Raw genomic sequence first — 12963 nt, 5'->3', positions numbered from 1 at the left:
TGAATTTGTAATTCTTTGTTTCTCATTTGTAAATAGAAAGAGCTTAACTCATCTGGCTGGGGCTAAAAATAGAACTCAGGAATAGTGGCTGATCTGCTGATGTCAGCAGTGTATATAGTTACATTCAAGGGAGGACATTTGTTGGGTTCCTTTGGTCTATGTGATGAAAGTTATTGATGCTCCCCTAATGTCAACTGGGAGGCAGTACAAGCTCGCACCTGACTTGGAAAAGCAGATCCAGTACCTATTCAAATCATTTACGTGAAATGTTTTATTACAGTGTTATTGCAGTATGTGATATATTTTTGTATTGTTAATTTGAATCATAGAACTAATCATTCATGATTACCATGGTGCCCACACCATGCACACACTTCATGTATTTATGACTGTGTTAACAACAGTTTTTTTAAAAAATAGAAAATATATTTTAAAAAATATATATACTACTTTGATATTTGACACTTGTAAACTTCAATATGCTCTTTCCAATGGTGAACAATTTGAAGTGGTATACCTTGTCATACATTTGCAATCCTCACCTGAATTTCGGGGAAAAATGAAAATTTTCAATTTTTGAGGGATCATGACTATTATATATGACTGATAAAGAAAAGTAAACATGTATTTGAATACTAATACCATACAGTTATTACCTGAAAAAATTTCAAGCTTCTGGGATGGGTCAATAAAAATATATGGGGTCTCAAATTTGTGTCTTCATATAAAACCAACATTTTTTTTCTTTATTTCAACTGATCAGGTCAAAAAAGTTAATGGAGGTATACTCAGTTTTATATTTGTTTCTTACAGAGCAGTTATAGAAGAATTATCTCTGAAAATTTCAAGGCTCTAACATTAATATTTAAAAAGTTGTGGGAGTTTAAAAGTAGCCGTTCAGTTTGTGATGCTCGCAACGACCATAAAAATAGGGCCACAACCACATTTTCAACCCTCAATATCTTGGAGTTGACCACATCTATGGACCTAAAATTTTACGCAGCTTCATTTTGATACCTGGGAACTGTTTTATGAAAGTTTAAAGTAAATCTGAGGGGGTCAACTGAGAACATTTTCTTAAATTTGGTGATTTCAGATGGAATGACTCTAAACCAAGGCGGCAAGGATGAAGAGTAAACCAAGGTGTCAAGGAGGAAGACTAAACGAAGGCGGCAAGGAGGAAGACTAAACCAAGGCGGCAAGGAGGAAGACTAAACCAAGGAGGCAAGGATGAAGACTAAACCAAGGCGGCAAGGATGAAGACTAAACCAAGGCGGCAAGGAGGAAGACTAAACCAAGGCGGCAAGGAGGAAGACTAAACCAAGGCGGCAAGGAGGAAGACTAAACCAAGGCGGCAAGGAGGAAGACTAAACCAAGGCGGCAAGGAGGAAGACTAAACCAAGGCGGCAAGGAGGAAGACTAAACCAAGGCGGCAAGGAGGAAGACTAAACTAAGGCGGCAAGGAGGAAGACTAAACCAAGGCGGCAAGGAGGAAGACTAAACCAAGGCGGCAAGGAGGAAGACTAAACCAAGGCATCAAGGAGGAAGACTAAACCAAGGCGGCAAGGAGGAAGACTAAACCAAGGCGGCAAGGAGGAAGACTAAACCAAGGCGTCAAGGAGGAAGACTAAACTAAGGCGGCAAGGAGGAAGACTAAACTAAGGCGGCAAGGAGGAAGACTAAACTAAGGCGGCAAGGAGGAAGACTAAACCAAGGCGGCAAGGAGGAAGACTAAACCAAGGCGGCAAGGAGGAAGACTAAACCAAGGCGGCAAGGAGGAAGACTAAACCAAGGCGGCAAGGAGGAAGACTAAACCAAGGCGGCAAGGAGGAAGACTAAACCAAGGCGGCAAGGAGGAAGACTAAACCAAGGCGGCAAGGAGGAAGACTAAACCAAGGCGGCAAGGAGGAAGACTAAACCAAGGCGGCAAGGAGGAAGACTAAACCAAGGCGGCAAGGAGGAAGACTAAACCAAGGCGGCAAGGAGGAAGACTAAACCAAGGCGGCAAGGATGAAGACTAAACCAAGGTGTCAAGGAGGAAGACTAAACTAAGGCGGCAAGGAGGAAGACTAAACTAAGGCGGCAAGGAGGAAGACTAAACCAAGGCGGCAAGGAGGAAGACTAAACCAAGGCGGCAAGGAGGAAGACTAAACCAAGGCGGCAAGGAGGAAGACTAAACCAAGGCGGCAAGGAGGAAGACTAAACCAAGGCGGCAAGGAGGAAGACTAAACCAAGGCGGCAAGGAGGAAGACTAAACCAAGGCGGCAAGGAGGAAGACTAAACCAAGGCGGCAAGGAGGAAGACTAAACCAAGGCGGCAAGGATGAAGACTAAACCAAGGTGTCAAGGAGGAAGACTAAACTAAGGCGGCAAGGAGGAAGACTAAACTAAGGCGGCAAGGAGGAAGACTAAACTAAGGCGGCAAGGAGGAAGACTAAACCAAGGCGGCAAGGAGGAAGACTAAACCAAGGCATCAAGGAGGAAGACTAAACCAAGGAGGCAAGGAGGAAGACTAAACCAAGGCGGCAAGGAGGAAGACTAAACCAAGGCGGCAAGGAGGAAGACTAAACCAAGGCGGCAAGGAGGAAGACTAAACCAAGGAGGCAAGGATGAAGACTAAACCAAGGTGTCAAGGAGGAAGACTAAACTAAGGCGGCAAGGAGGAAGACTAAACTAAGGCGGCAAGGAGGAAGACTAAACTAAGGCGGCAAGGAGGAAGACTAAACCAAGGCGGCAAGGAGGAAGACTAAACCAAGGCATCAAGGAGGAAGACTAAACCAAGGAGGCAAGGAGGAAGACTAAACCAAGGAGGCAAGGAGGAAGACTAAACCAAGGCGGCAAGGAGGAAGACTAAACCAAGGCGGCAAGGAGGAAGACTAAACCAAGGCGGCAAGGAGGAAGACTAAACCAAGGCGGCAAGGAGGAAGACTAAACCAAGGCGGCAAGGAGGAAGACTAAACCAAGGCGGCAAGGAGGAAGACTAAACCAAGGCGGCAAAGAGGAAGACTAAACCAAGGCGGAAAGAAGGAAGACTGAACCAAGGCGGAAGACTAAACCAAGGCATCAAGGAGGAAGACAAAACCAAGGCGGAAGACTAAACCAAGGCGTCAAGGAGGAAGACTAAACCAAGGCGTCAAGGAGGAAGACTAAACCAAGGCGTCAAGGAGGAAGACTAAACCAAGGCGGCAAGGAGGAAGACTAAACCAAGGCATCAAGGAGGAAGACTAAACCAAGGCGGCAAGGAGGAAGACTAAACCAAGGCGGCAAGGAGGAAGACTAAACCAAGGCGGCAAGGAGGAAGACTAAACCAAGGCGTCAAGGAGGAAGACTAAACTAAGGCGGCAAGGAGGAAGACTAAACTAAGGCGGCAAGGAGGAAGACTAAACTAAGGCGGCAAGGAGGAAGACTAAACCAAGGCGGCAAGGAGGAAGACTAAACCAAGGCGGCAAGGAGGAAGACTAAACCAAGGCGGCAAGGAGGAAGACTAAACCAAGGCGGCAAGGAGGAAGACTAAACCAAGGCGGCAAGGAGGAAGACTAAACCAAGGCGTCAAGGAGGAAGACTAAACTAAGGCGGCAAGGAGGAAGACTAAACCAAGGCGGCAAGGAGGAAGACTAAACCAAGGCGGCAAGGAGGAAGACTAAACCAAGGCGGCAAGGAGGAAGACTAAACCAAGGCGGCAAGGAGGAAGACTAAACCAAGGAGGAAGACTAAACCAAGGAGGAAGACTAAACCAAGGCGGCAAGGAGGAAGACTAAAGCAAGGCGTCAAGGAGGAAGACTAAACCAAGGCGGCAAGGAGGAAGACTAAACCAAGGCGTCAAGGAGGAAGACTAAACCAAGGCGGCAAGGAGGAAGACTAAACCAAGGCGTCAAGGAGGAAGACTAAACCAAGGCGTCAAGGAGGAAGACTAAACCAAGGCGGCAAGGAGGAAGACTAAACCAAGGCGGCAAGGAGGAAGACTAAACCAAGGCGGCAAGGAGGAAGACTAAACCAAGGAGGAAGACTAAACCAAGGCGGCAAGGAGGAAGACTAAACCAAGGCGGCAAGGAGGAAGACTAAACCAAGGCGGCAAGGAGGAAGACTAAACCAAGGCGGCAAGGAGGAAGACTAAACCAAGGCGGCAAGGAGGAAGACTAAACCAAGGCGGCAAGGAGGAAGACTAAACCAAGGAGGAAGATTAAACCAAGGAGGAAGACTAAACCAAGGAGGAAGACTAAACCAAGGAGGAAGACTAAACCAAGGAGGAAGACTAAACCAAGGAGGAAGACTAAACCAAGGAGGAAGACTAAACCAAGGAGGAAGATTAAACCAAGGAGGAAGACTAAACCAAGGAGGAAGACTAAACCAAGGAGGAAGACTAAACCAAGGAGGAAGACTAAACCAAGGAGGAAGACTAAACCAAGGAGGAAGACTAAACCAAGGAGGAAGACTAAACCAAGGAGGAAGACTAAACCAAGGCGTCTCGAATGAAAACTGAACTCAGTGACGAATTCTCGGCACAATTTTCAAATCCAAAACAAATAATAATGATAAACCTCTTGTGTTTACTACATCTGTGTGAAGTACTTAACCGTGTAATGAGCTTTTAAAACCGAACACTGGAAGGATACCACATCGTCACGAAGTACCTGAGGCCGAGCTGCGGTGCAGGATCACGACGAGAGGAGGTCGTTTTTGTAGCTCTCATCTACTTTTTCTTCTTTTTCGGAAAATGTGCTTTACCTACCAGTCTTGTGCATCTTGAAACGCTTGTTTTTTTGTTTTTGTCGAATTAATATCCATATTCGTAAATTATCCTTCTGAGAGGAATGTAACAAGAATTGTGAGGTGTATAAAAACCTGACGTGTTGTTTGCTACTTCGAGGGGGGGGGGTCTACACATTTATGATTATTTCAGAATAGTCCTTTCGATGTACGGTCGTGTTCGCATTGCTAGAATCTTCCATGAATGAGTGAGTAGCGCGTTTAACGAAAGACGGCGTTTAATTTTTTTTAATCGTAACATCCGGTTGATTTCGGATCTGAGAGAGGAGTGTTTTCGGTGCCCGGTGCGCCATGACAGCTCGTTATGACCGTGCCATCACGGTCTTTTCGCCGGACGGGCATCTCTTTCAGGTTGAATATGCCCAGGAAGCTGTGAAGAAAGGATCCACGGCGGTAGGTATTCTGACTGCGTGTTTCGACCTTATGGCCTCTGTTCGGCCTACTGTCTTTCTTGGTCTCGGATAGATTAGCATCCCAGGGCTCGCCTCATGTTTCCTCACACCCATCTAGGAAAATGCTCTCGTTAACGTCCATTGATTAGTGCTGTGTCATCTGTTGCATTCCGTTGCCGTCATTCGAGAGCGTCGTGATTGGAAAATTTAACTTTATAGATGTGGTTTTGTGTTTTCCCCACATATCGTGACGGCGCAATCGAGGAATTTTTCGATTTGTCCGATTCGAAGAGGCGCTTTTGATTTGTGGCCATCTGTTTATTTATTACGTACGCACATAAACCGAGGAGTTGTTGGCGTTGTTGATGAATGTTTTTCCGGGTTTACTTCAGTTTAATCTCCGCTTCCATATCGGTTGCTGCACGTTGGTTGGTACCTGGTGGGTTCAAACAAATTATTGGTCTTATTTCGTTTTTAAAGGTTGTTGTTCATAGGATAATATGGAATAGGCAAAGCCTAGAAGCGAACGTAGAATTCTTCTTACATTCGCTTCTGACTTTACATATAACTTGTTCACAACTGTATACTTGCCAACTATACCGTGGTACATGGTATAGTTGGCAAGCGCCGCACAGCTGATGATTTTGACGCAATTTCCGGTTACTTCGGCCTGCATTCGGGATCAGCGATCAAACAATGTAAATCACGATTAAAAAATATTTTTTGATGATGCGGGAGATTTCTTTATTAAAATTAACTTTGGGAAAAAATAATTGAATAAATAAATAAATATACGATCACTTCTAGTCAAGAATAAAAGAAATTAAAAGTTCCGGAAAGAGTTTCAAAATCACTCCCGGTAATGTTAAATACAAAATAAACACTTCCTGTCATGAACAAAATCACTTTCGGAAGTATAAAATTAACTTTGGGGAAAAAATAATTGAATAAATAAATAAACACTTCCGGTCATGATCTCCCGGCATGCATCATTCCCCATGACAAAAACCGGAAACAAAAAAAAAAAAACCAGAAACAAAATGGTCATAGCCAACGACACGGATTCACATTTGCCAGGGTATTGTATTGTTTTTGTTGTTTCCTATTCTCTCATGGGCACGCGTTAAGTAATATTCACAAGATAGAAATAAAACCCAATCGTGTTTATACACCGCACAGCGTTTAACAACAACCGGAAGCAAAAAGTCATAGCTAACGACACTGATTCCAAATAGCCAGGGCTATTGTGTTGTTGTTGTTTCCTATTCTCTCACGTGCACGCGTTAAGTATTAAGCTCACTTCGTTCGCTATTAAAATTAACTTTGGGAAAAAAATAATTGAATAAATAAATAAATAAACGATCACTTCTGGTCAAGAATAAAAGGAATTCAAAGTTCCGGAAAGAGTTTCAAAATCACTCCCAGTAATGTTAAATACAAAATAAAAACTTCCTGTCATGAACAAAATCACTTTTGGAAGTATAAAATTAACTTTGGGGAAAAAATAATTGAATAAATAAATAAACACTTCCGGTCATGATCTCCCGGCATGCATCATTCCCCATGAGAAAACCCGGAAACAAAAGAAAACCAGAAACAAAACAAAACGGAATCAAAATGGTCATAGCCAAGAACACGGATTCACAATTGCCAGAGTATTGTGTTGTTTTTGTTGTTTCCTATTCTCTCATGTGCACGCGTTAAGTAATATTCACAAGATAAAAATAAAACCCGATCGTGTTTATACACCGCACAGCGTTTAACAACAACCGGAAGCAAAACGTCTTGGCTAACGACACGGATTCCAAATAGCCAGGGCTATTGTGTTGTTGTTGTTGTTGTTGTTGTTGTTTCCTATTCTCTCACGTGCACACGTTAAGTATTAAGCTCACTTCGTTCGCTATATCGACTTCACTGGGATGCCGGGAGGCTATTCCAATCCTCGATCACTTTTTGGTTTTTAAAATAAACTTTGTTTCTGAAAGGTAGTCGACGTCTGCGTTTGAATACCTTCATCATCGGATGACGATCTGGTCGAGTTGATTGCTGCAGGAGTGAAGAAGCGGTGAGAACGTACGAGGTCTGGTCCTTCCATGATCTGGAAACCTGCATCGTCACCTCGTCTGCATCGGTCGTGCAGAGAGTGCATCATTCAGATGTCTCGATAAGCCTGGTGTTGGCTTAGTGGTTCGGGTGGTGGCTTGGGATTCTAGACTAAACACCTGTCGTCCTAGACTGCGTGTTTAATCCCCGTTGGGCCGCTGAATTAAAATACACCAGGAGGTTGACTCAGCCTGTCATCCTTCTGAGGTCGGCAAAATGAGCGCCAGTGTACTGGAAAGGGGGACACTGTATCAGCGGCATCGCCGCGTCTCAACCAATGATGCAACCAGCAGCCGCAGGCTGCGTGAGAGAGAGAGAGATAGAGAGAGAGAGATAGAGATAGAGATATAGAGAGATATATAGAGAGATATATAGAGAGATATATAGAGATATATAGAGATAGGTGTGTGTGTGTGTCGTGCGCTGTCGTCGTCCTGTAAGTAGAAACTGTTAAGTGCCTGTTTCCCTTGTAAATTGCATTTCTTATAGTCGTGATAACTGCTCTTTGTGCTCCCCTGCCCCATTATAAATAAACCCCCTACAATTGCTCAATGTACCAGCTCGTTGTCCGTCACTTTCTTTCATTGGTTTAGCACGGTGCATATTGAGAATTAGGGAGGCCGTGTGCCGTAAGTTGTCATTGGGACCGGCGCGGCGCTGGTAACTCCCACTCGGTACGCCGGACCCGAGTCGGTACATGCGACTCGGTTTGGACAGTCGGCCGAGGGTGTGTTTTTCCGGTAGCTAGACGGCGTGAGTACTTGGGTAAATTGGAATTAGACAAGTGGACCCTACCTCACGCCGTCAAAATATTGGCGACCACGGTCCGCTAATGGACCCGTGACCTTCGGACTTATCCGAGAGTCATGACATAAATTCCAGGTGTTCGGTGGAGACGGCTCTACTGCTCCACCTAGTGGTTGTTTATCACCACCGAACCCCCGGCCCACAACAGTATAACTTTATCCGGCGTTGGGAAGGTATGTTTTATCAGCCCGAATATTTGGTTCGCCTTTGTGACTGTTGAGGAGACCTGATGATGGATCCTTGTTGATTCTGATTCCTCGATCCTGTTCTACAATGATGTTTTCAAGCTCAACTCTGTTTCCATCCCGAAACTCATCGGCAGTATCTTTCCCAAGAAGAAGGGTCTTGCATTTATCTGGGCTTGAAAGAAGGTTGCCATTCCTGAGACCACTCTTCCACCTTGACCATGTCATCCTGAATGGATAAATGGTTGCGATTGTTCGCTGGGTTGTCAATTTTTATATCGTCGCCATAGGTCTATACTCCGTGATCTGCATACTCGGAAGGTCGTTCATAAATAGCAGAAAAATAGTCTGCCTCCTTTACAAATGATGATGATGATGATTTTTTTTTCTTCCTCTCTAATGATCGTGCAAAATGGATGGAATTCACGTAATTGGTAACTTCATCATAAAACTGAATCTGCCATGGAAAACAAACTATGTAAATTACAGCAATAAAGTCCGGATGAGATTGAATTGCAAATAATATATTAATTATACTAGCAGGCACCTCCAGGTGGAAGTACCCGAGTCTACCGACCTACAGTGGGCAATGTGCTGCGGCACTTTCTTGGAAACGCATTTTATAATTTTTGAAATAAATTTTATTGATCACGACGCATCACAAGATGAAGGAAGATGACTTGTAATACCAGATACCACCAAAGGTGGCGCTATTTCCACCACATATCAATCTTGGAGTTTCGGTGATATCCATCCATGTTCGCCCCATAAAAGCAATAACAAAGATTCATGTCTGATTTTTTTTTCCTTGTGTGTGTGCGCAATTCTCCACGGACTTTATTTTACACAGAAATGTGCTGCACAATGACTACCTTCTATCCCCAGGGCACGAGCTCAGCCAATGCTCCGCTCACGTCAATCGCAGCTGCTTTGGATGAGCGTCGCTGTGCATCTCGGTCTCAATTTCTGGCATTGAATACTGAATATAATTCCATATAACAATATTTGGAGAGCCCAGTTAAAGGGAAATTCAATTTGAAAGTCATCCCCACTTGATCAATTCAGGAAAAATTATTCCATGAAAATACGATTGCCAGTGAAAACAAAATGTTGGTCTTCACATGCACGTGCACACAACTTTGGAGAAACTTTTAATTTTTTACGGTGAACGAAACCCCAAACCCACCTCCTTCAAATTTCCTGCTTTCCTTCCTAAAAGTTCCTCTAGTGTCCATCTTGTTTACCCCATGTACCCCCATCCCAACCCTCTCCCTTCCACAGATCTCCTCATGTCTCTGTTCCCCACTGTTTTGTGCTTCTCTCTTGTCTCTGTTCCCCACTGTTTTGTGCTTCCCTCTTGTCTCCTGCTCCCTTTGTTATACATGCTGTGTGTTAGCTATTATACGAGCCTCGATATCGTATGACAAAAACAATCATGTAAATACAGATGAGATCATCAAACATAGTTATCAAAAAACCGAGTTGTTGGGGTTACTAACCGTCAAACATAGTAATCCTTTCACAACATTTTGATGTTTCATTTTTGACCAGATCTCTCAATGGTAAAGAATCACTTAAAAAATGATCTGGATCCAGATCTTCACCAAAATCGAATTGATTTGTCCTTGTCTCACACACAATCTGTCTACCAAGTTTAGTCTGAATCCGTCCATAACCGTTTGAGCTATCCTACACAGACAGACAAACAAGAATAAGACGTCGTGCAGAACATGATACTTGCAAAATCCCGCTCCCCCCCCCTCCAAAGGTTGCCATGAATACATCAAATTGTCCATTTGATTAGTATTAAAATTGACAATCTTAAAGTGCAGATCAATCGAATAAAAATTGATTATTTTTCAGATTCAAATTGATGATTTTAGAAATTTGACCTTTTGACCTCAAAAATAGTTGGTTTCAAAATTCAGTGATGCACTATGTTTAGTGTTAGACGACTGTTATGTTTAGACGACAGGTGTTTAGTCTAGAATCCCAAGCCACCACCCGAACACTAAGCCAGCACCAGGCTTAAGCAATTGCTGCTTAATTTTCAGGTTAATCGGATGAAATTTGCTGATTTTAGAAGTTTGACCTTTGACCTTTTGACCTCAAATAGTTTGTTTCCCAAATAAGTAATGCACTATGCAATTGTTGTTTTATTATCAAGTCAATCTGATCAAAAATTGATGATTTTAGAAGTTGGACTTTGAGTTGACCTTTGACCCTTTGATCTCAAAAGTAGTTGGTTTCCCAATTCAGTGATACAATATGCAAATCCTGCTTAAATTTCAATTTAATGGGATGAAAAATGACGATTTTAGAAATTTGACCTCAAAATCGATCGGCTCCTCAGTTGAGACTACCTCTACAACTTGGTAACGTTTCATGATGATTGGTTTAAAATTGTGACCTGTAGGCAATTGACAAACAAACCGGCAGAATAACAAAATCATCTGACCAATATACTTGAAAAATCTTCGATTTTGCAAGTAACAAAAACGGGGGTGAAAACGTGCAAACTCCATCCACCTTCGCTTGTGGAGATAAAAAAAATCATACTTGTGTGCATGCACAGTATTGCAAATGGCAGTGTCATATGCTGGTTGGCAGAGGTGTGATGCAACAGACACAGGTAGTCTGTTCCACAGTTAAGATCGAAGCAGGAGTTAAGCATCAAGCTTGGACTTTGGTAAGAGTAACTTGACATTTCTGGAAACGTGTGTAACTGTGGGTCGGAGGTGGTGATTTGGGTGGCTTAGAATGAATGGAGGAAAGAGAGGACAGATGGAATAAGACCAGAAAAGAGGTGGCACATAACTGAAAGCCCAACACCCTGTAATTGAGAAACAGACCCTGAGACTGGGCCTCCTGCCAAGAGAGGTCAGTAACTCAAAAGGACCTTGGATTATATGTCCAAAGGATCAAGATAGGAAGCTGCTGCGCACGTATTGAGTGGGGAGCTGTATTCCACTGCCTTTTTAGTGAAGGCCTTGTACACTATATAGAGTTGTGGATTGTTCAGAATAGACTGCTATGCAATGAAGGCCAAGATGTCCACCAGTCTTGCATGCCAGCTTGACCATGTAATTACTTAATACAGTGTTATGGGTGCTCATGTGGTTTTGGGAGCTCCAGAGACCCAGTGGTTGCCAAAAGAAGTATCTGTATTCACCAGTCAATTATCCCAGTTGCTTTTTCTGTCGCCTCATTGTTCAATTCTCTTCTGCCCATCCTAACCTCATACCCCATGTGGTGGTTGCACTTCAGGTTGGGATTCGTGGAAAAGAATTGGTTGTGTTGGCTGTAGAGAAGAAATCGGTGGCAAAACTGCAGGAAGAACGGACAGTACGCAAGATATGTGCCCTGGATGAGCATGTTTGCATGGCATTTGCAGGTACCCAGCCATCCTCAAACATTTTGTTTTTACTGACATTGCAAACATAAATGGAGAGTTAATAGAACACCTTACCTCACATAGTCTTGAGTAAAAAGGACATGGAGTGGAATCTCTGATCAGCAAATTTGATTGGTTGATATGATGTAAAATGTTGTAATATTTTGTCCAAGTTATGCTAAATGGAGGGGTTTTGAAATGCAGTTTTTTTCCCCCCACAAGTGAAGCCTGGTGTTGGCGCAGTGGTTAGGGCAGTGGCTTGGGACCCAAGAGGTCCTGAGTTCAAGCCCCGTTGGGACACTGAATTAATATATGTATGTATATGTGTATATATATATATATATATATATATATATATATATGTATATATATGTATATGTGTATATATATATATATATATATATATATATATAAAACCAAGTCGAAAACACCAGGGGGTTGACTCAGCCTGCCATCCTTCCGAGGTCGGCGAAATGAGCACCAGTTGTACTGGGCCCGGTGTATGCCCCGGTTAGAATAGGTGTACCATATCCCTGTGTGTCGTAAGAGGCGACCAGGATTGCGTCAGGAAGGGCATCCGGCGTAAAAACCTATGCCAAATCATTATGCGGACAACAAAACGAATTTCCATACCGGATCGGTCGAGGCCCGGGTTACCAACGACCGCCACCGGTACCGGTGGTCAGCAGGGTACCAGTGGAAATTGTGCTACTGCTGGGCGAAGGAGGAGAAGGAGACGGGGAAGGCGAGTCCGGAGGCAGTGGGAGAGGGGGAAGGGTAGAAGTGTGGAGGTGAGAGTTGGAACTCTGAATGTTGGGACGATGACTGGCAAAGGGTGAGAGTTGGCTGATATGATGGAGAGAAGAAAGGTGGACATACTGTGTGTACAAGAGACCAAGTGGATGGGGAGTAAGGCGAGGAGCATTGGAGGTGGTTTCAAACTGTTCTACCATGGTGTGGATGGGAGGAGAAATGGTGTCGGGATAATCCTGAAGGAAGATTATGTCAAGAGGGTATTGGAGGTGAGGAGAGTGTCTGACCGAGTGATGAGTGTGAAGTTGGAAATTGAAGGGGTGATGATGAATGTCATCAGTGCATATGCCCCACATATGGGGTGTGAGATGCAATATAAAGAAGATTTCTGGAGTGAGTTAGATGAAGTGGTGGAGAGTGTATCCAAGGATGAAAGAGTGGTGATTGGAGCAGATTTCAATGGACATGTTGGGGAAGGGAATAAAGAGGATGAGGAGGTGATGGGGAGGTATGGTCTCAAGTGGAAAGGTGGTTGGCCCAGATGGTATACCAGTGGAGGCATG

At 43.7% G+C, this 12963-nt stretch overlaps 2 protein-coding genes across 9 annotated transcripts in view; one reads left to right on the top strand and one right to left on the bottom strand.

The window, feature by feature from the left end:
- The window catches only part of MTG2 (mitochondrial ribosome associated GTPase 2), a 43142-nt gene extending 38303 nt beyond the window's left edge, over nucleotides 1-4839 (bottom strand). For 4 of the 8 annotated variants that reach the window (XM_085879502.1, XM_085879508.1, XM_085879505.1 and 1 more), the window contains exon 1: nucleotides 4631-4839. The gene's annotated coding sequence lies outside the window, so the exon portion shown is untranslated. The remainder of the gene's footprint in view (nucleotides 1-4630) is intronic. The other 4 variants (XM_085879504.1, XM_085879506.1, XM_085879510.1 and 1 more) reach the window with 3 other exon arrangements.
- A 35-nt stretch (nucleotides 4840-4874) lies between these two features.
- Nucleotides 4875-12963, top strand: part of PSMA7 (proteasome 20S subunit alpha 7) — a 32239-nt gene continuing 24150 nt past the window's right edge. The window contains exons 1-2 of the mRNA XM_085879511.1: nucleotides 4875-5159; nucleotides 11521-11647. Coding sequence (XP_085735637.1) covers nucleotides 5058-5159; nucleotides 11521-11647 — 229 coding nt within the window. The 5' untranslated portion in view covers nucleotides 4875-5057. The remainder of the gene's footprint in view (nucleotides 5160-11520; nucleotides 11648-12963) is intronic.

This window comes from Eptatretus burgeri, chromosome 4, assembly GCF_056783735.1.
Source record: "Eptatretus burgeri isolate ZD-2024b chromosome 4, Ebu_testis_v1, whole genome shotgun sequence".
NCBI lineage: Eukaryota > Metazoa > Chordata > Myxini > Myxiniformes > Myxinidae > Eptatretus > Eptatretus burgeri.
The sequence above is the reverse complement of the archived record's forward strand: the minus strand, read 5'-3'. Positions and strand labels throughout refer to the sequence as shown.